The 24,833-nt window shown below is 40.1% G+C and overlaps 15 protein-coding genes across 15 annotated transcripts; 9 read left to right on the top strand and 6 right to left on the bottom strand.

The window, feature by feature from the left end:
* Nucleotides 1–231: 231 nt before the first annotated feature.
* Nucleotides 232–1,197, bottom strand: MRP13 (mitochondrial 37S ribosomal protein mS44 MRP13; the record flags this gene model as incomplete). The annotated part of the gene is made up of 1 exon (XM_448269.1): nucleotides 232–1,197. One exon carries the CDS (start codon nucleotides 1,195–1,197, stop codon nucleotides 232–234), a length of 966 nt encoding a protein of 321 aa, XP_448269.1.
* Nucleotides 1,198–1,565: 368 nt separating this feature from the next.
* Nucleotides 1,566–3,932, top strand: YPP1 (Ypp1p; the record flags this gene model as incomplete). Its single annotated transcript, XM_448268.1, has 1 exon — nucleotides 1,566–3,932. One exon carries the CDS (start codon nucleotides 1,566–1,568, stop codon nucleotides 3,930–3,932), a length of 2,367 nt encoding a protein of 788 aa, XP_448268.1.
* Nucleotides 3,933–4,355: 423 nt separating this feature from the next.
* PMT6 (dolichyl-phosphate-mannose-protein mannosyltransferase PMT6) lies at nucleotides 4,356–6,548 on the top strand (the record flags this gene model as incomplete). The annotated part of the gene is made up of 1 exon (XM_448267.1): nucleotides 4,356–6,548. The coding sequence occupies one exon, from the start codon at nucleotides 4,356–4,358 to the stop codon at nucleotides 6,546–6,548; it is 2,193 nt and encodes a 730-aa protein (XP_448267.1).
* Nucleotides 6,549–6,644: 96 nt separating this feature from the next.
* On the bottom strand, nucleotides 6,645–9,026 carry ELP2 (Elongator subunit ELP2; the record flags this gene model as incomplete). The annotated part of the gene is made up of 1 exon (XM_448266.1): nucleotides 6,645–9,026. The coding sequence occupies one exon, from the start codon at nucleotides 9,024–9,026 to the stop codon at nucleotides 6,645–6,647; it is 2,382 nt and encodes a 793-aa protein (XP_448266.1).
* A 370-nt stretch (nucleotides 9,027–9,396) lies between these two features.
* On the top strand, nucleotides 9,397–9,837 carry YCH1 (phosphatase YCH1; the record flags this gene model as incomplete). Its single annotated transcript, XM_448265.1, has 1 exon — nucleotides 9,397–9,837. The coding sequence occupies one exon, from the start codon at nucleotides 9,397–9,399 to the stop codon at nucleotides 9,835–9,837; it is 441 nt and encodes a 146-aa protein (XP_448265.1).
* A 658-nt stretch (nucleotides 9,838–10,495) lies between these two features.
* ADE3 (trifunctional formate-tetrahydrofolate ligase/methenyltetrahydrofolate cyclohydrolase/methylenetetrahydrofolate dehydrogenase ADE3) lies at nucleotides 10,496–13,336 on the top strand (the record flags this gene model as incomplete). Its single annotated transcript, XM_448264.1, has 1 exon — nucleotides 10,496–13,336. One exon carries the CDS (start codon nucleotides 10,496–10,498, stop codon nucleotides 13,334–13,336), a length of 2,841 nt encoding a protein of 946 aa, XP_448264.1.
* Nucleotides 13,337–13,671: 335 nt separating this feature from the next.
* TDA10 (putative ATP-dependent kinase) lies at nucleotides 13,672–14,571 on the top strand (the record flags this gene model as incomplete). The annotated part of the gene is made up of 1 exon (XM_448263.1): nucleotides 13,672–14,571. The coding sequence occupies one exon, from the start codon at nucleotides 13,672–13,674 to the stop codon at nucleotides 14,569–14,571; it is 900 nt and encodes a 299-aa protein (XP_448263.1).
* A 337-nt stretch (nucleotides 14,572–14,908) lies between these two features.
* On the top strand, nucleotides 14,909–15,247 carry MVB12 (ubiquitin-binding ESCRT-I subunit protein MVB12; the record flags this gene model as incomplete). Its single annotated transcript, XM_448262.1, has 1 exon — nucleotides 14,909–15,247. One exon carries the CDS (start codon nucleotides 14,909–14,911, stop codon nucleotides 15,245–15,247), a length of 339 nt encoding a protein of 112 aa, XP_448262.1.
* Nucleotides 15,248–15,361: 114 nt separating this feature from the next.
* On the bottom strand, nucleotides 15,362–16,141 carry CIR1 (Cir1p; the record flags this gene model as incomplete). Its single annotated transcript, XM_448261.1, has 1 exon — nucleotides 15,362–16,141. One exon carries the CDS (start codon nucleotides 16,139–16,141, stop codon nucleotides 15,362–15,364), a length of 780 nt encoding a protein of 259 aa, XP_448261.1.
* Nucleotides 16,142–16,464: 323 nt separating this feature from the next.
* Nucleotides 16,465–17,352, top strand: SER2 (phosphoserine phosphatase; the record flags this gene model as incomplete). Its single annotated transcript, XM_448260.1, has 1 exon — nucleotides 16,465–17,352. One exon carries the CDS (start codon nucleotides 16,465–16,467, stop codon nucleotides 17,350–17,352), a length of 888 nt encoding a protein of 295 aa, XP_448260.1.
* A 294-nt stretch (nucleotides 17,353–17,646) lies between these two features.
* TRX2 (thioredoxin TRX2) lies at nucleotides 17,647–17,958 on the bottom strand (the record flags this gene model as incomplete). The annotated part of the gene is made up of 1 exon (XM_448259.1): nucleotides 17,647–17,958. One exon carries the CDS (start codon nucleotides 17,956–17,958, stop codon nucleotides 17,647–17,649), a length of 312 nt encoding a protein of 103 aa, XP_448259.1.
* Nucleotides 17,959–18,627: 669 nt separating this feature from the next.
* Nucleotides 18,628–19,854, bottom strand: GVI51_K00627 (uncharacterized protein; the record flags this gene model as incomplete). The annotated part of the gene is made up of 1 exon (XM_448258.1): nucleotides 18,628–19,854. The coding sequence occupies one exon, from the start codon at nucleotides 19,852–19,854 to the stop codon at nucleotides 18,628–18,630; it is 1,227 nt and encodes a 408-aa protein (XP_448258.1).
* Nucleotides 19,855–20,166: 312 nt separating this feature from the next.
* On the top strand, nucleotides 20,167–21,627 carry ZPR1 (zinc finger-containing protein ZPR1; the record flags this gene model as incomplete). Its single annotated transcript, XM_448257.2, has 1 exon — nucleotides 20,167–21,627. One exon carries the CDS (start codon nucleotides 20,167–20,169, stop codon nucleotides 21,625–21,627), a length of 1,461 nt encoding a protein of 486 aa, XP_448257.2.
* A 419-nt stretch (nucleotides 21,628–22,046) lies between these two features.
* On the top strand, nucleotides 22,047–23,420 carry SLI1 (N-acetyltransferase; the record flags this gene model as incomplete). The annotated part of the gene is made up of 1 exon (XM_448256.1): nucleotides 22,047–23,420. One exon carries the CDS (start codon nucleotides 22,047–22,049, stop codon nucleotides 23,418–23,420), a length of 1,374 nt encoding a protein of 457 aa, XP_448256.1.
* Nucleotides 23,421–23,497: 77 nt separating this feature from the next.
* Nucleotides 23,498–24,517, bottom strand: RTA1 (Rta1p; the record flags this gene model as incomplete). Its single annotated transcript, XM_448255.1, has 1 exon — nucleotides 23,498–24,517. One exon carries the CDS (start codon nucleotides 24,515–24,517, stop codon nucleotides 23,498–23,500), a length of 1,020 nt encoding a protein of 339 aa, XP_448255.1.
* Nucleotides 24,518–24,833: the final 316 nt, after the last annotated feature.

Genomic DNA, 24,833 nt, shown 5'->3' with positions numbered 1-24,833 from the left:
ATCCCATAGTTGTACATCTATTAATTTACAATATGAATGTTGGTTTACATTGTCTTAATAACAGGTTTAAGTAGTTTATATTTACAAAAGAAAATGAAAAAGCTTTTTGATACCTGAAGGGGATATGGTTTACGAGCTGCAAAATGAGGAAAAGTTTACGCTGGCGATTTTATTATTTACATATGAGACTTTTTGTTAATTTAGCAGAAACGTAGTTGTTCGGTCCGTCTTTTATTGCTCCTGGGTCTCCTCCTGGGTTTCCCTTTCTTGTTTAGTCTCTTCTGGAATTTTATTTACTTCAGTCATGTTCTGTACACTCCAATCGTACTCATCATCTTTTTTCAAAGTGGTCAATGCGTTCTTGTATTCGTTGATAAAAGTTTCTATCTCACTTGGGCAACTCTCTGAGAATTTCTGGATTGTTCTGGCTAGGAAATATGTGTATTTATTCTCAGTGATGAAAGTAACCAGGCGAGAAAAACGGCTTTCATCGCCAATGCTTGGCAAGTTGATGTTAGAGATGGTTTCTCTTCCTTTCAACACTAGATCTTCCTTAGAGATGCCTTGCTGATTGGCATATGCTTCCAACAGCGGTTGTGTCAATCCCAGAGTATCATTCTTTTCAGTAACTTTCCCCCAATTCACTTTTAGTTTCTTCAGACCGATCTCGGCATCCTTCAAGTCCTTTAAGTCGTTCCTTAGTAGACTACACATCAATACTGTGTTGAAAAATCTGTCCTGGTCGTAAGCCTTGGTATTTCCAGTGCCAACAACTTTGCTCTGGTAACTGTGTAACAAACCCAGTACATGGCTATAATGACCGATTCTGAACAAAGATGCAGCTAGCATCACTTGTAAATGAGAACCCTCCAAAAACGCAAAGAGTTCCCTCTTCCTGTTGGAGACTTTAAACCACTTCTGTAAGAAATCCATTAATTCTTTAGAACCTTGAGGTATCTCCTGTACATAGTTGTTCAGCACCTGCTTCTTTAATGGCTTCATAGGCTCACGGGGTTGGATAGGTTTATTGGTCTCTGGATCCTTCAGATCCATACTACGCAGCAGTGTCGCATTCTTGGGACGGTAGATTAAAGGTCTCAGATTCATCCTAGTTGTGTGGTACTGGTAAAACTCGTCTAGCAACTGCTTGTTGCTCTTTGCAACAGCACTGTAAAACCTACTGCAATTCTTCAACATTTTCCACCTGGCACTTTATCTGCAACAAGAGTCGCTTACAGTCAATTAAAACACCTCCGATTAGCCTCGAGATATAGTCCCTTCTCTTTATATTCCAGTGTTTGCTTCTCCTTCAGCTTGAAATCGTCTTCTTCCCAAAGTCTCGCCTTGCCCGAAGTGACAAAAATTGCAAAAATGGACTCAAATTGGTGAAATATCAACTCTTTACCAGTTTTCGATGGGAATCAGATACTGACTGCTAGCGAAAAGTGAACCAATTGGCATCTTTACATAGTTTGCAAGCAGGATAAGTTGCTATACTGTTGTCTTTTGCAGTATTTGAACCCGCTAAGGTAGAGACTCGGAGAGACCCACGCGAAAGAAATACAATGTTTATAAGAGACGCGGTGCTGCAAGCGTTGGAGGCACGTCTATTGGGTGCGTCTGAGTTTCACTCCACTTGTAATGCGTTGGATAGGGCACTGGTGGTTCAATTCCGGTTACAATACCACACCGGTGGTGATTCCGTGATCACCCCGGCAACAGGTAAGGTGCTCTTTGGTGATATTGATAAAGTTGAAATGTTGTCGAGAAGGTTTCCCTTGGACAAACCATTGTTGGACTTGATCAATAAGATCTTGGGCAATTGTGCAGGTATCATTCATTTCAGCATTGGAGAGTTCGAAGATGCTAAGGTCAGATTACAGCAGGCTCGTGATATTAAACTAGATAAAACGTTTGATGTATATGACATGTATCTAGGACTTGAGAACCTATACTATACAGCATGCTTGCGCCAGGATGAACAACAGATCTCTGATTGTTTGTATGACCATCTATTTGATACTTTGTCCTTCGTTCCATCCGCATCAGAGGCACTTACGCACCAATGTCTATGGAAGATAGCGAAGAGGTTAAAAGGACATAACAATTTGGCAAATTTGATTAAGATATGGCCAGAAAATAATAGAGCATTGGTGTTCTTAATATCTATAATAGCTTCAGATAATGGTGCATACACAGAATTCTCTAAAGACAACGATGAAATGATATTAAAATACGGTATGAACTTAGTGGAGAAGATTAAATTTCCCAAAGCTAGTGAAAATAACAACTATCATTTGGAGCAATTTATGTTGTTTTTACAGGTATACTTTAAAAATATAGTGCCAGACCAAGCCGCCTCAACCGAATGGTATAACTTTATCTTGAAAGCCATGTCGAAGACTTTCCAGAGCATAAATGTTGCACATACTGCATTATTCGTAATGAAAAAAATAGGATCTGATAATGAAAAAGGTAAAATTAATGGCACATTATTGAGAAAAGAAGCACTACTAAATTTTGTTAACTTTATCAGGTATAGTAACAAAGAATTCAAACTGAATAAGAACTACAACGACATTATATCCTTATTGGTTTGTTATAATTTTGTTATTAATGAATTCACTAAAAAAGATAATATCGACAACTTGTTTGATTACGATAAAAGTTTAGATGAACTGCTGAGCTTACTTGTATTCTTTTACAAAGAATACAATATTCCATTAAGTGAGAAAAAGCAATCGCTTGATATATTGGAAAATCCAATCAGGCTTGCATTCCCACCTCATGTAGCAAATACTTTGTCTCGATCGTGGTTAACTTTGTACAACTACCATTCTACCTCACTATCGGCTTTATTATCATTCGATTTGCTGGCATTCTTGGCAAACTGTGTTCCAATCAGTCGTTCAATGGATGAGGGTCTATTCATATCAACAGTCTTTCAATATGCATTGACACTTGCAAAACAACGTGATGTAGAGACAGCCATTAAGGTCTTAGAGAAACTAATTTTAGAAAGACATCCTAACTGCTATAAAGCCTGGCATTTAATGGCTTTATGTCACTCTACAAAGGAAAATAAGGAAACTGCTTATAAGATTGTTTGCTCTGTTTTGGAAGCGATGAATGAAAACATGAAGGATCTTACTTTTGAAGAGAAATTCCAATATATTTATATGAAGATCACCCAGCTTAGATTAATTCAAGATATGTTTGGAACAGATGAAACTTTAGAGTTAATTCCAGAACTTTTTGAATTATATAATACATTATTCTTGGGAGGAGCAAATCAGAAAAAGGTGACAATAAATGGTGTATACGATCTTGACATGACATTGCAGGATATTTGGCTTTATGTTTGCAGTTTGTATATGAAAACACCAAGCACAGATAATCTACAGGAAGCAGAGACCGCAATGGACGAGGCTATGGCCCTTGAAAAAGATCATTGGAAGGGTAGATATTTACCACTGCGAGCTAAGTTAAACATTTTGAAACAACAAAACAAGCAAGCGTTATTGGATATCGAGAAAGCTATCGACTTAGATAATAGTAATATAGATGCGATTCTATGCTTTGCTGAGCTGATATTTGATGTTGAGAAGAAATCCGAGGAGGACTTGACTGATGAATATTACAAATTAGTTCCAATTGAAGGCATCAAAGAGTGTTCCAAAAATCAGTCAGAGAATGAGGATCGTTTGTTTTTCAATGCTACAGATAGATCAGCTGCAACAGCAAGACTAAAATTATTGCTTGACTCAGCTGTAGCTGAATCAATCGAGGGTTATTATACGCCTGAGGTTTGGTGGTCTCTGTCTCAAATTCACGAACAGTTCGCTACAAAAGACTACAAATTGTCGTTGATGAAATGTATAAAATTTGAGGAACTAAGACCTATAGCCCAATTTGAAAATTGCAACTACTGAAGAGAAAGAAGAGTATTTCTTTTCTGGTTGCAGTTTCGCGATTATAGACAATTAATTAATATAAATACTAGTAATTTAGCATGCATGAAATGAAAATTCTATGAAAAATGATAGATTAATATATATTATAAGCCAATAAGTGTGCAATATCATTGGTAAGTGACAGAGAGAGGACCTGATTATGCCAGGTTGGTGGTCCTTATATAGGCTTTTTTATTATGCTTTACCGCAAGAAATTGCTACTGGAATTTCACGTCGGCTCACTTAAAAAAGCAGCTAAGCTGAAGACATTGTAATATGTTAATTATTGGTAGGATATTGCATAGTGTGTTCTAAGCGACCAGTATAATCAAGACCAGTGTGTTTAGTAATTGGTAGTTTGGTTGATTTCTAGTCTGGGTCGGATCACATTGTAGGTACCAAATGGTGGAAGATAAGTTGGCCGATGAGAAGACCACTGAAACAAAGGAAAACACACCTGACCAGACAAAGGTAGTACCCAGGGCTTGCAATTTTGCAAAATATAGGGACTTAATAGCGTGCCTAGGCTTCACAGTTTTGTCATTTGTGTTGCGTTTCCAAGGTATTGACAAGAATAATTCAGTTGTTTGGGATGAAGCACATTTTGGAAAGTTCGGTTCCTACTATATAAGACATGAATTCTACCACGATGTGCATCCACCTTTAGGAAAGATGTTAATTGCCTTAAGTGAGTGGTTGGCAGGTTTTGATGGTGAATTTGATTTTGAGTCAGGACACCAGTATCCAGATGGTGTGAATTTTAAGTTTATGCGTCAATTTAACGCTACTTTTGGTGCACTATGTACTCCCGTTGTCTTCTTTACTGCGAAGACAATGAATCTAAGCTGGCCTATAGTATATTTGGTGACTTTAATGGTGACTTTAGAGCACTCCTTTATTGCATTATCTAAATTTATCCTATTGGACTCTATGTTATTGTTTTTTACCGCTACCACGTTTGCGTGTATGGTGAAACTAATTCAGTTGCGTGGCTGTCAATTGACTAGACAATGGTTGTGGTGGTTATTACTAACTGGTTTATCCATTGGTTGTGTGTGTTCAGTGAAGTGGGTGGGATTATTTATTACATTAGTCGTCGGCCTTTTTACGATAATAGATTTATTGGAGCATTACTGGAACAAGAAAGAGAGCCGCAAGATCTACTACAAGCACTGGATCTTAAGAATAATCAATCTCATTATAATACCGTTCTTAGTTTATCTGTTCTGTTTCAAGATACACTTCCTACTATTATACAAATCTGGTACTGGTGATGCTTCAACTAATTCACTATTCCAGGTAAATTTGGAAGGCACACAGATACAGAATAGTCCTAGAACGGTTATGTATGGTTCTGAAGTCACTATTAGATCACATGGGTTGAGCCCAAATCTGTTACATTCGCATGTCCAGTTATACCCAGATGGCTCCCGCCAAAGGCAGGTGACTGGGTATGGTCACTCTGATGGTAATAATAATTGGATGATAAAATTTGGCAGGACCACAGGTAGATATCTAGATGAAGATAACAAAAGGTTAAATGGTGAACTTGTACCTGTAAGAGATGGAGATACTATCAGATTATTTCACGTCAGAATGGGTTGTAACTTACATTCTCACACAATCTCCTCCCATGTTAGTAAGGGTAATTATGAAGTGTCAGGGTATGGGTCTGAGGAGGTAGGAGACGAAAAGGATGATTGGATAATAGAGATTATGGAGCAACTTGATTCGGCTAATACTAACTTTGGTAAGGAGGACAATGAAGTTTTACACCCTATTTCGACAATGTTTAGATTGCGTCATAAAGATTTGGGGTGTTACCTAGCGTCTACAGGACTTTCATACCCAACATGGGGATTCCACCAAGCTGAAATTGTGTGTAAGTATTCTTGGGGTAAGCGCGATAAATCAACTTGGTGGAACGTCGAAGATCACTGGAATGATCAATTAGTAGTGGATGAGGAGTATGTGCCACCTAAGTCAAAGTTTTGGACTGATTTTATTTTAATAAATTTTGCTATGGCATCCTCAAATAATGCGCTTGTGCCTGATGAGGATAAGTATGATTATCTAGCATCAAAAGCATGGGAATGGCCAATCCTTCACAAGGGATTGCGTTTATGTGGGTGGTCGTCAGCAGGTGTTCGTTATTATTTACTAGGATCTCCCTTTAATACATGGCTATCTTCTATAGCGTTACTGGTTAATATTTTGTTGGGTATGGTAGTAGCAATTAAGTGGCGGAGACAATCCATAGTGATTAATGAAGAATCGTGTTGGAAACTATTCACCTTATTACTGTTCCCATTTTTAGCTTGGTTGGCAAATTTTATGCCATACGTTATGATGGGAAGAGTTACTTATGTACATCATTACATGCCTGCCTTGTACTTTGCGATTATTGCCTTTGGAAGCATAACGGAATATCTGCTAGCTGATTATTGTACAGTGAAGGCATTTCTTGCATTTTTATCTATGGTTGGATGCACATATATTTATTGGTATTTCGCTCCTATATGTCAAGGCCTACATGGTATTGGTAGCCATTACTTTTATCTACAGTGGTTACCTGGTTGGGATATAGCCGTTTAATGAGGCTCGCTCACCGATTTTTCGTGAATGTGCAACAAAGTTAGATAATAATTACTATTCAATTATGATTATATTGAGCATGTTATATTGAGTATTTTATATTAGTATAGAATAGATACGGCATGATTGATCTAAACTAGCAGATGCCAATAACAGTTTATCATTATCAACCCAGTTTGACCATCTCAATCTTTCGATCCTATCCGATGGAGTAATATACTGTTCGAATTGTGATATAAGTTCAAAACCATCGGATTTAGAGTAATTGTAAATAAAGATTTCACCTGTTTCTAATCCAACTGCTACGATAAGTTTATTGTTGATTACCTTATTGTAAATTGAGATTGCGGTAATTGGACTGTTCAATTTTATGAAATGTAGCATGGAGAATGCATTACTTTCGCTAGTTTCCAATGACCACACCTTGACTTTTCTGTCTCTCGAAGTTGTTAAGAATACATTACCAAATTCTAATGGGGCCCATTCACCATCCCAAATGATTCTTGAGTGAGGCTTTTCATCAGTGTATTTCAGTGTAAATGTATTGTCATCAAAGTTTCTTTCCCAAACTGCCCATTTTCTATCTCTGCAGACACTTAATAGATACTTGCTATCAGGCGAAAATCTAAGCCTTGTGATGGTTAGACTATGGAATGACAGGTTAGGTTTGACCTCCAACCAAGTGTCCAAGTCAAATATTCTTATTACTGCATGCTGAGCATTGTTTGATCTACAGGCAGATACAACTAGTTTTTGGTCAGGAGAGACATCGACAGAGGTGATTTCATAGCCATGGCCGTAAAGTTTTTCCACCTCAGGCCACAAAAGATGTCTCTGTAAAGTTTCTTCCATTGGTGGAGTATTGGCAGATGTTACCAAATCATATGATATATTTTTATTGTCATTACTCTCTCTGACATCAGGGTCATCTGTATCATTTGATTCATTTTCCTCAACAGCTTTGTTGGATAGCCCTAAAACTGGTACAGATGCCGCTTCAGGCCTTTCCTCTTCTTCATTCGTAAATCGCAGACCAACAAACTTCTTTAGTAAATGTGCTACACCCTTAGGTAGATCGAAAGATCTCAATATCTTTTCATCACCACCACTAATGAACCTTTCATCATTTACAGGCTCTACGCAGATCATATCATAGCCGTGTATTTGGGGCCTGGAGAACTCATGCCAAGTTTTTCTGGAACGCAATTCGTTGTTTTCATTGTAAATCCAAGGAGCAAACAGCCTTGTAGTTTGATCTAATGATGTGGACAACAAATATTTCCCACAAGGTGCCCAGGCAACGTCTGTTACTGGCCTAACAGCACCTGTAATACCAACACGTTGCTCACACATTATTTCGTCCTTGGCCTCCCATATCCTCCAAGAGCCTGTTTTACCGTTTGTCAAAATATAATCTGCACCATTTTCTTCAAACCAAAGACATGACCAAAATCCACCTGAGGAACCAGTCGCTGTTGAGGCACCTTTGGAAGACATTTCTCCCAATCTTGAAGAGCATACCCACACACCTGAGGACTCATCTGGTTCCCAAATCATGACTGCCGTATCAGCTGTGGATGCCAATAATTGTAGTTTAGATTCATGCCATTGTAGCGAAGACACCCAATCGTCATGACCAATAATCAATGCTTCGAAGTTAATACCAATTCTCAAATCTTCAGAGATATGGAATTTGTGTTGTTTGCTGCTCAGTAAAGTCAGTTTCGTTTCATCATCTTCGCTATCGTCAATTAAGTCATTTGTTCTGATTCTCCATATTCTTATGTATCGGTCCTGAGATCCTGAACACAGGAGATAATCACCAGGAGTCTCCTGGTGTCTAAACTGGATCGATTTGACCCAATCTTCATGGCCTTCCAACTCAGCTGCTAAGTTAAAATTTTCTATAACTTTCCCTTCACTCAATACAAAAGAGTAAATAAAAATCTTTACAGTTGTACCACCAATCGCCAACAGATACTTGTTTCCTACAACATTGGATAGCGAGAAGCACAGTGGGAAGACATTTCTTGGTAACGAGTACTCATGGCTAATGATGTATGTGTCAGAGCCCTCTGTTTCTGGAACCCAAATGGAAACCAGTCCTCCAGCCGAACCTATAACAATTAGCCCAGCTAAAGTCTCTATGGAGACGATTGTGTGGGAATAGTGAGTGATTGTTTGGATGCATTCTAATTCCTCGCTCTCCGGTGCCTTGTACTTCCACAGCTTCACATGGTGATCCTCGGAAGCAGATACCAATATATCGGTCCCAGGCATAAACTTGACACATGTTACTTCGGCCTCATGTCCTTTCAAAGTAGCATAGATACCACGACAATCAGCATCCAGCGGATTCCACAGTGCAATATTCTTGCCTGCACCGAAAGCTAGAACATTCCGGGCCTTGTTATACGAGCAAACTTGCGTCTGCTTGTTGGCACCAATAAATATAGCCTCACTATTCACAGTGACCATCGTTACAGCACTTTGGTATAGCAAAACTTGAACAGTTGTAGAGTGCTTTCGTCAAGCTCATCGCAACTTCAGCTCATCTCTTAAGCAAAATGTAATTTTTCAGCTGAAATTTCAATACTTTTTGCAAAAATTGGAATGCGATGAGCTTTCGTGATCGATGCAGGCTTTACCATGCGACTCGAACAGTATCTAGTATGGGATCATCAATACCTGGGTACCCGGTGGTAGAACGAGTAGTCCACTGCAGTTGAGCTAGCCGTGTTCGCATTCATATACATTAGTAGTTGTTGGTGGACTCGTTGCAGCATTGTTTTGTGGAGCTAAGCGACAGCAAGTGGGAAAACAGATTGGTCCACTACCTATATAGACGATGTCGAGATCAATAGCTAATATACAGTACCTTGAGGCTAAGAACCTGGCTCACTGGATGAAGTCTGCGGATGCGCCGCTGTTTCAAGTAATCGATGTGCGGGGCAGTGACTATGTCGGGGGGCATATAAAGGGGTGCTGGAACTACCCGTACAGGAGGTTGAAGGTCGATGATGGATACATGGAAGAGATGTACAAAGCGCTAAACAAGAAGCTTGAGGACACTGGCTCAGATCGTTCACTCAACGCGATTTTCCACTGTGCACAATCACAACAGCGTGGACCTGCCGCAGCAATGAAGCTGCTACGGTTCCTGCCAGACGACAAACTCAGCAATTTCAAGATATGGGTATTAAGAGGTGGATTCAACCATTGGCAAGACCAATACGGTGAAGATCAGGAACTTACTGAGGACTATGAGCCGGACATTTGGTCTTGGTGAAGTCTTTGATGCCAATTTTTCTTTGTGTTTCCGCATGGAAGAGAACTTGGTCAAAGAAGCATTGACCTCCCCAGTGTGCTTTGAATATCGGCAACAATGGCAGCAATGGCAGCAATGGCAATACAACAGATCAAGCAGTACTTATAATCCCACTTGGTGAATATCAGAATAGTATGTTTTCACGTGATGGTCCAAGTAATCCTTACCGGAGGTCTTGCCAATTATCATTGATGTGATGATGTTCATTGGAATTGACAGCTTTCGCAACCCTGTCGAGTACAAGCAATTCAGAGAATTACCAGGGCATGCATGATAACTTCGTGCTAATACAATTGAGGAGGGAGAAGTCAAGCTCGTTTGAGCTACAGAGTTGTGCTAACTTTTGCTGCAACACAATTTCTTATCTCCTCTAACTGACTGAAAAGTGTGTTTATCAATGGTGTGACTGGTTGTGTAATTGCTACCTTTATGTTGGAAAGAGTGTGATTCATTCACTCTGGCACTGTGAAAGTGTCAATTGCTGTGAGATGTGTTTGATGCTAGAGAGGTTTTTCTTGCATATATATACCCAATCTGTAATGTAAATATTTTATGGTTTTCTTAATAATCTGCTCTTCAGAGAGGTCAATTGGGATATAGAGAAACATACAGGACAAATATGGCTGAACTGATTGATGGTAAAGCCTGTGCTCAAGGCATTCGTGCTTCTATCAAGGAGGAGATAGAGGCCATTAAGCAGCAAAATCCTTCCTTTGTGCCAACGTTGACCATTGTTCAAGTTGGTGACAGACCTGACTCAGCTACTTATGTGCGTATGAAGAGAAAAGCTGCTGAGGAGGCAGGCATCAGGGCCGACTTCTTGCATTTGGCTGAGGATGTGAGTGAGAATGAGTTATATGAAGAAGTTACGAAGTTGAACGAGAACCCAGATATCCACGGTGTCATTGTTCAATTGCCATTGCCAGGTCACATTAACGAGGACAAGATCACCTCCGCAGTTGTAGCAGAGAAAGATGTTGATGGATTCGGTCCAATTAATATTGGTGAATTGAACAAGAAGAACGGTAAGCCATTCTTCTTGCCATGTACACCAAAGGGTATCATTGAGCTATTGAAGCAGGCTGGTGTCCAGATAGCCGGATCAAAGTCAGTTGTTATTGGTAGATCAGACATTGTGGGCTCACCTGTAGCTGAATTGTTGAAATCGTTGGACTCTACCGTAACTATCACACACTCTAAAACTCCAGATATCCCAAGTTACTTGAACGACGCTGACATTGTTGTCGTTGCCATTGGTAAACCTGAGTTTGTCAAAGGAGAATGGTTTGCTAACAATAAGAAGGGTGCAGTGGTTATTGACGTTGGTACCAACTATGTTGATGACTCAACCAAGAAGTCTGGTTACAGATGCTGTGGTGACGTTGAATTCAAAGAGGCTTGTAAATATGTTAGGAAAATTACTCCTGTTCCAGGTGGTGTCGGTCCAATGACGGTTGCCATGTTGATGCAAAACACTCTTATTGCAGCAAAGAGGCAGTTGGAAACTGGTGGTAAGTTATCTGAGTTTGAACCTTTACCATTACAACTGAAGAGGCCAGTTCCTTCCGATTTTGAGATTTCTAGAGCTCAAAAGCCAAAGCAGATTACCAAAGTGGCATTGGAAGCTGGTATTCTTCCATCTGAGCTTGAACCATATGGATCTACAAAGGCCAAGGTCAGCTTGAATATTCTTGATCGTCTAAAGGATAGGGAGAATGGTAAGTATATTCTTGTTACTGGTATTACACCAACCCCGCTAGGTGAAGGTAAGTCTACAACAACTGTCGGTTTGACTCAAGCTCTGGGTGCCCACTTAAACAAAACTGTCTTTGCTAATGTTCGTCAACCTTCAATGGGTCCTACATTTGGTATCAAAGGTGGTGCAGCAGGTGGTGGTTACTCCCAGGTTATTCCTATGGATGAGTTCAATTTGCATGTGACTGGTGACATACACGCTATCTCAATGGCTAACAACTTATTAGCTGCTGCAATTGATACTAGAATGTTCCATGAGTCAACTCAAAAAGATGGTCCATTGTACAAGAGACTTGTGCCAGCTAAAAAGGGTGAAAGAAAGTTCACCCCAACTATGTTAAGAAGATTAAAGAAATTGGGGATTGACAAAACCAATCCAGATGATTTGACCGATGAAGAAATTACCAGGTTTGCACGTTTAGATATAGATCCAGAAACAATTACTTGGAGAAGAGTTGTGGATTGTAATGATAGATTTTTGAGAGGTATCACAGTTGGTGAAGCACCCACCGAGAAAGGCTTCACTAGAAAGACTGGTTTCGATATTTCAGTCGCCTCAGAATGTATGGCAATTTTGGCCTTATGTAACTCATTATCTGACATGAGAGAACGTTTAGGTAAGATTGTCGTTGCGGCATCCAAGTCTGGTGAACCAATTACCTGTGAGGATATCGGTTGTGCCGGTGCCATGACTGCTCTATTGAAGGATGCAGTAAAACCAAATATCATGCAAACCTTGGAAGGAACTCCAGTTTTTGTCCATGCTGGTCCTTTTGCTAATATTTCCATTGGTGCTAATTCTGTCCTAGCTGATAAGATAGCATTAAAGCTTGCAGGTGTTGATCCAAAGCTCCCAGAAGAAAAGAAGAAAGAACAAGTTGGCTATGTTGTCACTGAAGCAGGTTTTGATTTTACCATGGGTGGTGAGAGATTCTTAAACATCAAATGTAGATCTTCCGGATTAGTCCCTGATGTTGTTGTGATTGTTGCCACAGTCAGAGCTTTGAAGGTACACGGTGGTGGACCTGAGGTAAAGGCTGGTGCTCCTTTACCATCTGAATACTTGAACGAAGATGTAGAACTACTGAGGAAGGGTTGTGCAAACTTGGCCAAGCACATTGAAAATGCTAAGCAATATAACTTACCAGTAGTTGTTGCTATCAACAAAATGTCCTCTGATACAGACAAAGAACATGAAGTAATCCGTGAGGAGTCCCTGAAGGCCGGAGCTTATGACGCTATAGTATCAGACCACTGGGCAGAAGGTGGCGCTGGTGCTGTAGACTTGGCTAAAGGTATCATTAAGGCAGCTGATGAAACTGACAACAGCAAATTCTCTTTCCTATATGAATCACAGGGTAAAGTAGAAGACAAGATTCAAAAGATCGCCAACGCCATGTATGGTGCTAAGGATGTTGAATTCTTACCAGAGGCTCAAAAGAAGATCGATCTATACACAAAACAAGGTTTTGGAGATCTCCCAATCTGTATTGCCAAGACTCAGTACTCCTTGTCTCATGATGCTAACTTGAAGGGTGTTCCTAAAGACTTCACTTTCCCAATCAGAGACATCAGAGCCTCTATTGGTGCTGGTTACTTGTACGCTTTGGCAGCTGAAATCCAAACCATACCTGGTCTTCCAACCCACTGTGGCTTTATGAACATTGAAGTCAACGAAGATGGTGAAATTGAAGGTATGTTCTAAGTTATGTATCATATCAATGACTTTATAATCTATTATTTAGTGAACACTGCATTATGTCTATTATAGTAACGGCTCACGACATAGTTAACATAGACTCGCTCAAGCCGCAAATTTCAAGGGGAGAGTCCCTAATAAGCTTAAAATAACTCTATAACAATAATGTTCAGTCGTATTTACTCAATTCTCGAGCTAAGCTATCAAACATTGAAACAATTATTAGCAATATAGTTGGCAATTGAGGGTTCGGAGTTACTATTGTGTTGTTTGCGGCTAAATTTGAAGAGCTGCGTCGATTTGAAAAAAGAAAGGGTAAGAAACAAAGAAGTGATTTTACAATGGCAGATAAGCTAAATAGTCTTGAGCATTGTATGAAATTTGTGGACGAATATGTTCCTGCCTGGTTTGAGACTGGGAAAAGGGATCCTTTGTTCATCTTTATTTCTGGGCCACAAGGATCAGGGAAAAGTTATGTTGGAAAAAGAATCTATGAACACCTGAAAGACTATTATAAAGATCAGAAGTCCGTTGCATATGCATCCATGGATGATTTCTACTTAACTCACGAGGCACAACAAAAGCTGAATAAAGAATATCCTAATAACAAACTTTTGCAAGGTCGGGGGCTACCTGGTACTCACGATATGGCATTGCTATATAAATGTATTAATGCAATTTTGCAAAGGCATGGTAATGACAATGACAGTATTGATGGTGATCATCTACAAGACAGTTCAAAGCTGGTATTGCCAAAATATGATAAGTCAGCTTTCAATGGTGAAGGTGATCGGAGCACTGTAACCGTATCTGAAAAGATTCCGGTGGATATCTTTATTCTTGAAGGTTGGTTCTTAGGGTTTGAACCAATCCTACAAAACTTTGAAAGTGAGGAAACTGTGAAAGGCGATATGGTGGATGTGAACTCTAAATTGTTCATATACAGCGATCTTCTTTGGGACAACCCTGAAATTAAATCATTAGGTATAGTTTTTGCTGCAGATCAGTTAGAGAATGTCTACGATTGGAGACTACAACAGGAGAAGGAATTGATTGCTAAAACTGGTAATGGTATGAATGATGAGGAATTGAAAAAGTTTGTGGACAGGTATATGCCCTGTTATGATTTGTACTACAACCATCTAATACATACAGAAAGCTTAGGATCTGTAGCAACGTTGACACTTGGATTAGACAAGGAAAGAAAGGTATTCTCCTTCAAGACTAGATACATCGAATAATGACTTTTACGACAAACAACTATCATTGAAATTTTTAAAACTATGCTTCCCTGTTTTTCTGATTGTTCACTAATCTATGAAATATGGGCGTGTATCTAGTATCAATAATATGTAATTATGCTGCAAGATACAATTTTATATATCTCTCTAAAATATAATGACATTCTTTCAACTGCTATTGAGTCTCATGATTCATCAGGCTGAGCTCATTTAGGTGGGTCCCTGATTTCCCTGCGAAAAAATCAAAAGATTTAAAGGGCTCTTCACAGTAAAATAGAATGTAATACTGCGATTCATTTAAGATAACGGTAAGTAAGTAAATAAGCTAGCTTATACAATGTCGGACAACCAACTAAAGAATATTGATGACATCCTTAACAATATACCGCTTCGAAACAAATTTGGAGACAACTACCCAAGGGAGCGGCTTAGCAAAGTTGAAGTGCCACTATATAAAATCGAAAATATAGCAGACTCTAAGAAGATGTTTGAACCATGGTATAAAGAGTGTGATGAGATAATAGCTGCATGTGAGGTGCATGATCAGCTGGGTCGAAATTTTGAACAATGGTACAACGAAAAATATATAAGTACAAAACCGCCGGGAATGGTACAAGGAAATGGGGAGATAAGTGTATTGTCTCCATCAAAGAAGCATGGTGAAATGTTGAAATGATGATGTTTATGTTGATAGTGTATTTCGAGTCTGAACTATCTAGGGCATATAGTTATGAAGGATATATTATTGGATTATTTAAAAGAATAGATTTTTGTTCATATTCATAGTGCTTTACAAGACTTTTGAGTCCTTTAGTTTCTGGACTAGTTCATCGACAGAGCCAACAGTAATACCAGGTTCTTTGGCATTTGGCTCGTTCACTGATAAGATCTCTAGTCTAGGTTTGGTATCAATGTCAGCAAAGTCTTTCTCTAATGTAAGTTTTTCCATAGGTTTCTTCTTTGCTTTCATCAGATTTGGCAAACCGACGTATCTAGGAGTATTTAGTCTCAGATCAGTGGTTATAATCAGTGGTAGTGAGGCCTTTAGGGTCTCTTCACCACCGTCTATCTCACGGGTAATTCTCACTTTACCCTCATCAGCTAGAATATCAACTTTTGCAGCATTAGTTGCCTGAGGCCAGTTCAAGAGACCTGCCAACATTTGACCCGTATGGTTGAAATCGTCATCGATGGCCTGTTTACCCATGATAATCAAGTTAATGTTCTGCTTTTCGACTATGTTCTTCAATACTTTTGCGACAGCCAATGGTTCCAACTCAAGATCCTTGCAATCTATCAAGGACACATTATCTATACCCTTGGCAAGACAATTTCTTAAGATGTCCTGGGCTTTAGCTGGCCCGATAGACACCGCTTGCGTGTGCTCAACCAGATCACCATGTTTCTCCTTAATCCTCACAGTCTCTTCGACAGCTATATCATCGAATGGGTTTATACTAAACTTGATGCCACTCTTCTCTATCCCAGTGAGTGTCTTGTTCACCCGTGGTTTGATCTGGAAATCAACCACACGCTTGACTGGAACTAAAATACGCAATGGCTTCGACATGTTGTACGCACCGGTGTTCCCCCCTGTTCAGTTTGGTCCTAGTATGGTTCCTTGTCTTCCCACACAAGTAGTTTATATCCTGGGTTATGACTCTTTCCTTTAAATTTGACCAATTTTTCGATGAAATTGTGAACTTTAGAGCTTTCTCGGTCTGTTGAAATTTTTCAGACTCGAAAGGCTTTGAAATCATCGCAGTGCACTTGAGTCGATCGATGACTTCCTCGAGAGTGCTGTTATTACAAGAGGTTCGGGACAGTTGAAGTACATATCAGTAGTATACAGGGTAAATAACGGTATACAAGCAACGGAGTTTGCACTAGGAGATGTCTTTTGTTGTTACAGTGATTGCGCATGGCGATGCGTTGAGAAGTGAGAAAGAGCTCGTTGACAGAGTCGTTGGAGCACTAGATGCTGAATTGATCAAGACAGAGACGCTTTCGAAGCGTGCTGTGGATATCTTTGTCAAGGCACCTGGTGAAGTATTGCAATTGAAGCAGAAACTGGACCAATTGGATGTTGACGGTGCAGATTTGGCAGTTCAAGTTGTCGATGAGCAATTGCAACGCAGGCCTTTGAAGCTTTGTGTTTTCGATATGGACAGTACTCTGATCTACCAGGAAGTGATTGAGCTGATTGCTGCCTATGCCGGTGTTGAGCCCCAAGTACACGAGATCACTGAGCGTGCGATGAACAACGAGATTGACTTCAAACAGTCTCTCAGAGAGCGTGTGCGCCTGCTTAAGGGCCTAAAGATCGATAACTTGTACGAGGAGATCAAGCAGAAGCTACAGATCACAGAAGGTGTTCCCCAGCTATGCTCTACTTTAAAGCAGCACGGTATCAAATTGGCAGTCTTGAGTGGTGGTTTCATTCAGTTTGCCTCGTACATCAAGGATCAATTGTCTCTGGACTATGCGCGTGCCAACTTACTTGAGATGGACGACTCTGGTGTGCTCACTGGTGAGGTCATTGGTGAGATAGTGGACGGGCAGTGCAAAGCTGAGACCATCAAGCAGTTGTGCAAGGACTGGTCCATCGATCTTGAGAATGTGTGCATGATTGGTGACGGTGGTAACGATCTTCCATCAATGCACGTTAGTGGGTACGGTATCGCATGGAACGCCAAGCCCACTGTGCAGAAGCAGGCACCTTCCAAGCTAAACACCAAGTCTTTGGCAGATGCATTGTACATCTTTGGCATTATAGAGTAATATTAAGCAAATTGTAATTGTATAAAGATTTGTCTCGTATATATGAAATGTAGCTGATAAGTGAATATAAGTCAAGTATCAGTTGTGTCTTTTATGAATATAGATTCATGATAGTTGTTTTGTGAGATATAACTGAGGTATAATTTGTATTAAATTATGAGAAAAGTACAAAATTACAAGTTTTTGAAAAAAGCTATGAGGGGGGGTTATAAATTGTAATCTATCAGATTTATTTTCTCGGAAAAGAAATCCAATTGCATTAGAATTGAAGTCATTCTTTTGGCGGGGGGTTATTTAGACGTTGTTGGCAATGGCTTGCTTGATAGCAGCTGGGTTGGCACCGACGACCTTGGCGACTTCCTTACCGTTCTTGAACAAGACCAAAGTTGGCATAGCGGAGACTTCGTTCTTTTGGGCGACTTCTGGCAACTCGTCGACATCTAGCTTGTAGAAGTCAGCGGTAGAGTATTCAGCAGCGAACTTTTCGATCATTGGGGCGATCATCTTACATGGACCACACCAGGTGGCGAAGAAGTCGACAACGACCAACTTGTCAACAGCAATAGCACTGTCGAATTCAGAAACACTTGTGATTTGCTTGACCATTTTTTATTAGATTATGTATGTGTGTGTGTGAGTTTGTTTTATTTAGTTTTGTTCTGTTTGAAGCAATACGATGGAGAGGATGTAGAGTGAAAAACCAGTCCCCTTTTATACTGATGGGACCCAGGTGGAACACAGTGGCGAACCCTAATAGTTCTGGGTCCCCCCAAGTCCCCTTTGTAATGAGAACGAGATAGAAGGGGAGAGGACCCCATCTCTGCGACAATCCTCTGCAATCAGAAGCCCCCCAACGAAATTACAAATTCCCAGGTGGGAAACCCTAATGCTAAGCTCTCTTTGTCTATCTGCCTTCTTAAAGCTCGGTCCCAGTCTTCTCTTTGAAGTGGGAAATCAATTTTTCTGCTCGGGGGGAGGGATTTGTGCGGGTGTTTGTGTGCTGTTGTTGTTCTAGAACACCAAGGTTCGGCTTAGTACCTATCATTACGTTATCGCTTCTCGAAGGTCCTCCCCATTATCTAATGAACCCTAGGGCTTCCTTTGCAATATCGATAGTAACTGTAATAGAGTAACTGATAGTTTAAAGTTCCAGTACTGTGATAGAGGTTTTCTAGTGTATTAGAGGTTCTATTATGACATAAGGCCCTGGGTGCTGTGACAATGGTTTCTGTTGTGTATATTTTGTTTATTTCGTTACTTAGTTCTTACAAACACTCAGCTTCTTGGAGCTATTTTGAAAGTGAGGATGTCGTTCTTGCCTGGCAGCACGGGTGTCTCTTCCGAGACACGGACGCTGCCAACTGTCTCTATCGCGGCGACAGTGACATCGCCCAGTATGTAGCGGGCGACTTTGCCCACTGGTGTGCCGCGCTTCACCAGGAAGCAGTCCCGGAACACATTGGTGCCGTTCCCACCCGTGAATGTGGTCATGTTCTTGACAGTGTACACGGGGATCAGGTCCAGAACATCGGTGGCCGCTTGCAGGACTTGCACCACACCCGTGGACCCAAACCTGTACAGCACCAGGTCGCGGATGTTCTCTATGCGCGCTAGCGACTTCTCGTCCAGGGGCTTCAACGACGGGTCGTCCTCGCACGTATCCACAAACTCGGTCCCGGAGTCATACTGGATGAACCCTTGCTTCTTCAACTTCCTCAAAAACACTTCCGTGATGGCACTGGTCAACACTGCTTTTGTCTCGGGGTATTTTAGCATGATCTTGGACACATTCTTGTCAGCGTCCGGGTGGTCGATCTTGTTCAACGCTAGCACCGTAGGGAACTTCTCCATCATAAAGGACTTCACCACTTTCGTTATCCACTCGTCGTCCCACTTCTCCAGAGGTGGCAGCCCCTCTAGCCTGTCCAGGCACCGTTGCACCATGGGGATCAGCGAACCATAACCACCGAACTGCGCTTGTAACGTGTCCACAACACTGGATTTCGTAGCAGTGTGCCTGCGGACAATCGACCCCCACCTTTTCTTCAAGTTGTTCTCTATCCACAGCCTGATCTCGTCTTGCAGCCATTCAATATCGTTCAATGGGTCGTAGCCCCGGCAGTTCTTACCTTCCGCATCAGTGGTACCACTGACATCCACCACATGGATCAGCGCATCCGCATGTCTAAGGTCATCTAAAAACTTGTTACCGAGACCCCTACCAGAGTGTGCACCAGGCACCAACCCTGCAACATCCAGAAGCATGATCGGTATATGTCTCTTACCCTTCTCACACCAGCCGTAGTTAGGCTTACATAGCTCCTCCTTCCCAAACCGGCTGCACGCACAATCGACTTGCAAGTACCCAGTGGCCTTGTTGGGCTCAATGGTGGTGAACGGGAACGACCCCACAGCCGCAGATGCATCCGTCAGCGAGTTCAACGTAGTAGACTTACCGGACGAGGGCTTGCCCACAATTCCAATCAAGGGATCCCTAGGCATTGTTCTAATTAAAGTTTGGTCCTAGCCGCGTGTGTCTATCAAACCTAAATCAACACAGCTCTGAGACTATATCCACAATCTCCCGACTTGCAAACTTCCTTCTATACTCATCTACCATATTCTAGCAAAGCTCATCGCTGTTTTTTTTCACTTTGTGATTTCTTTTTCGCAAAGTGAAAAAAAAATTTGACGAAATCGGATGCGATGAGCTGTGAAGAAAAAAAATAATTAGATGAGCTTCACTCATATTTAAGAAGTTGTCATTTGGGTTCAGTGGATGACTTCATTACTTTATTTGGCCATAGCACCTGTATGAAGAGAACATTTGGAGATATGTCAGAAGATAAACTGTTTAAGCCGGTCGGTGAAGCTGCCAACGAAGTACAAGAAGAGAATGACAACGGTGTGTCGTTGACTGGGGCCTCTGATGCCATGGGTCACCCGGTTCAAGAGATTGAGTCCCTATGTATGAACTGTGAGAAGAACGGTGTTACTAGATTGCTGCTGACTTCTATTCCTTACTTCAGAGAAGTGGTGTTGATGTCTTTCGAATGTCCTCACTGTGGTTTCAAGAACTCTGAAATTCAGCCAGCTAGCCAAATCCAAGAAAAAGGTTCCAAGTACCAATTGAAAGTTGAGTCTAAGGAGGACTTCAACAGACAAGTCGTTAAGTCTGAAACTGCTACCTGTAAGTTTGTTGAACTAGATGTCGAGATTCCAGCTAAGAGGGGCCAGTTGACCACCGTTGAAGGTCTTCTGAGTGAGATGATCGAAGATATTGAACAGGATCAAGAGATGAGAAAATCAATAGATGAAAACCTGTACAACCAAATTGCGGAGTTTATTAAGAAAGTCAGATCATACATTAACTGCGAGCCAGGTACATTGCCTTTGACATTCATACTCGACGATCCATCTGGTAACTCTTGGATTGAATATAAACCTGGAGAACCTCAGCACAAATGGTCTCACGTCCAATATGTCAGATCCGATGAACAAAACGTGGTTGTAGGTATCCTAACCGAGGATCAATATGAACAACGCCGTAGAGCCAAGTTGGAAGAATTGTCAAACAAGGGTAGAAACCCATCAGAAAGTGTTAAAGTAGGCAGTGCTAATGCTGAATTTCTATCAGATGCCACCGATATTGAAAACTTCAACAATGAAGTTCAAACTTTCAGAGCCTCATGTCCTTCCTGTACCCAAGAATGTGAAACTCATATGAAGCCTGTTAATATCCCACACTTCAAGGAAGTTATCATTATGTCTACAACTTGTGAGCACTGTGGTTATAAGTCTAATGAAGTTAAGACTGGTGGTTCTATCCCAGAGAAAGGTAGAAAGATTACTTTGCTATGTGATGATCCTGCTGACCTGTCGCGTGATATATTGAAGTCTGAAACATGTTCACTACACATCCCAGAGCTACACTTGGATATACAAGAAGGTACTTTGGGTGGTAGATTTACCACTCTGGAAGGTTTATTAAAGCAAGTCTACGAAGAGTTGGAGTCCCGTGTTTTTACGCAGACTTCTGATTCCATGGATGAAGCTACTAAACAAAGATGGGTGGACTTCTTTGCCAAATTGAAAGAGGCTCTTGATGGTAAGGTACACTTCACTGTTATTATGGAGGATCCATTGGCTGGATCGTATATTCAAAATGTCTATGCACCAGATCCAGATCCTAACATGAAGATAGAGGACTACGAAAGAACCCAACAACAAAATGAAGATTTGGGTTTGAATGATATGAAAACTGATGCTAACTAGGTGATGACTTTCTTCAAATAATCAATCTTTCTTTTGATTAGAGTGTGTAATTTATAAAGATGGCATATTTTTAATGGTGTTGTTCTTTAAACTAAGCATGAAATTTATAATTGCATTCAATTGCTTTAAAACACCTAGATTAGAGCACTATTCATAACTTTGATTACTTATAATTCTCTTATTTATGTATCCTTTTATGTCATGAAATATTTTTTATTGGTTTTAATGCTATATATATAATTATCGTTTTGGTATTAAACTTGGTGGTTACAGCATGATTGGGAAATACTCAAATTCAAGTTGCCTCATCGCCAAAAATATTGATTAGCAATTTTAATCAGTTTAGGTCAATTTCATAAATTAGTCTCTTAAATTCGAATAACGTTGTTTCTCAGTCTTTAAGGCAGGCTAGATCAAACATGGTACGTCATTTAGGAGGAATTGAGCAGTATTTCTATCAAAGAAGCTCGCTGAACTTACATTCATGCTTCTCAGTTGGCGTTGAACTAAATAGTCTTCCGAATAGGAGTGATTTCATTTGTGCATTACGGAGAGTTGTAAACTCACACTTCCAGTTATATTGTAATGCTTACAAGAGTAATAATGAGGTAGTGGTGAATCCAATTGGGGAACCGATTAAATTTGATGATGTAGTGGATTATATGGATTGGGATACTTATGGTGAAGAGGAAATTAACAGTGTATTCCGTAAATATAACTTTGAATATGGTGTTGATAAACCCCTGTGGAAGGTAATAGTAGTCCCAAAGGCTAATAAAATGATATTTGCAACCGATCACCTTTTCTTTGATGGTATTGCTACGGTTCTGTTTTGGACTGAGTTACTAAAAAGCCTTGAGGAATTGAAACAAGACAATGATCTTGATGTTGATGAAATTATTTATAGACCAGGTGGAAGCACAGACTCAATTGATCAGTGCCATCCTTATGAAAAACTCCCAATTCCCTTTAGCTGGAAAGTTAAAAGACCTATCGTTAAAGCTTTATTCACTATTGCACCTGGAGCAGTAGTATCTCAGGATGCTAGTATTATCCAGTTTGATGAATATAAGATTCCTGAAGATTATCTTAAAAAAAATTCTAATGATGACGGTTGTTATCAGATCAAGAACACCAATCGCCAAATCTCTCTCAAAATGTCTTCCAATAAACTAAAAGTGATAATGAAAGATTGTAAGCAGCACCATGTTTCTTTCACTGCATATCTAACAGCAGTTTTGTACCTAGCTTTAGGTAAAATTCCCAAGGAGAAGTACAGCGGCTCTACTATAAAATATGAAGTACCTATGAATACCAGGAATAGAATATCAAATTCCGGGGAGTATAGCAACAGCTATGGTACTTTTGTTGCAGGTGGTGAATTTATAGAGACTTTGGACTTTGAGAGAGATGAATGGGAATTGGCTCAATCAATACATAAAAAGATTGTTGAGAAATCAACCACAGGCGTTATGGATGCCATTAATGAGGCACGATTGCTTGAATTGGTGGATGCAAAAAAATTTATGAAGATGAAATTTGAAACAACTACTGGTCCTAGCTCAACTTTTGAAGTAACAAATCTGGGTTTTCAGAATTTTAGTCAAAATGAGCATAGCAAGTATACTGTGACAGATGCTTTTTTTAATGAGCCTCAACTGTTTACTAATCTAATAACATATAGTGTTATTTCTACGCCTAGCGGAGGGCTAAACTGTTCAATGGCGTATCCAGAAAAGCTTGATAGCATCCTGTGTAATTCAGTAGCATTTCTCAAAAATAAATTCAACTGAACTTTAGTAGTCAATAAATGACGGTGTTGTAAACTATTAAAAATTACAAAATTAAATATTAAATATTTATATTACACTTAAAATTCAGTTTTTGACATACGGTTTTCTGAACCATCTTCAATATCGGCTTCGATGTCGAGCGAGCTATCATTGTCCTCGGATTCATAATCCTTGTCAAGCTCGGACTGGATCTGGATTGATTCTCTCTGAATCTCGAAAATGTTGTACTTCATCATAAATACAATGGTAATTAATGGCAGTAAAAACATTGGAGTAGCGTCGAATATGTAAAGGAAGTACTCATGGGAAGTGATGTAACCATCATAACCTTGAATGAATTCAACGGTTCTAACGATTGATCTAACTAAGATCATAGCGCTGTTGACAATCAATATCCAGTTGTAGTATATCCATGTGTTACTCTTGCTGGCAATTTTGTTCTTATTCCTCAGTGCCCTAACCCTAATGACAAACAGGAACTCGTTTATCATGAAGATACCAAAGAAGGCTATTTGAATAAAAAGACCTACGGTGACTATATTTGAGCCCGCCTTTTCAGTGGATGCGCTGGCTTGCATACCACCACCTGCTGCTTGCAATAGCAAACTTGCTACATCACCAAGCACAAAGATAACAGTGTTAAACCTAGCGGGCATGATCATCAAATTCTCAACAAACATGAGGTGTGCCATTCTTCCAAAAACCATATATATACTTGCAGCGTATAATGTAGGCCCCACGAGTAACAGCACCACTTGCACAGCAAATGGGGGCAACGAGTAAACATCATGACGGGAGACAGATCTTGCGATATAACCAACGACTTCGATGATGCATCCCACAATTAACGGTATATGGGCAGCAAATAGCTTGAAGGTATTATAATGACGAATATTGGCGTAGTATGTTGGAGAGTTCATCCATTGCGTCAGGAACTGTCTATGCGATTTTGTTAGAATCCACAGCTGTCCGGTGATTATTATTGCGGCTATAAGAAACAACACCGCGAACGCGATGGAAGCACCCAGGTTGGGTGTATATTTGTAGAAATCAAACTTAAAGTCATCAGACAGATTTATGGTACTGTTTGTAGACATAGTTTAATGTGTCAGGATCTTATGCAGGTATATAGTTTAGAATTGGGAGAATGCCAGATAAAAGAAAATGGGGGTTCTAGTCTTAGTAGAAGTCTTTATACTTATCGAATGTACTTTAAGAATGATTAACAAAGAGATGATTGCTTTATTCTCGAATTGTGTCTTCCAAATAGAGCTAAGCCAGGGAGTACTAAAATTAATAGCCATGCTAGAGATGAGCTCCAGAAAAGCAAGAATAACAATAAATCAAGATCAAATAGCAATGTGATTCTCATTATCATAATAATGCCATTCCGTGGAGTAGGCAATCCAGTAA

This window comes from Nakaseomyces glabratus, chromosome K (genome assembly GCF_010111755.1).
Source record: "Nakaseomyces glabratus chromosome K, complete sequence".
NCBI classification, from domain to species: Eukaryota; Fungi; Ascomycota; class Saccharomycetes; order Saccharomycetales; family Saccharomycetaceae; genus Nakaseomyces; species Nakaseomyces glabratus.
The sequence above is the reverse complement of the archived record's forward strand: the minus strand, read 5'-3'. Positions and strand labels throughout refer to the sequence as shown.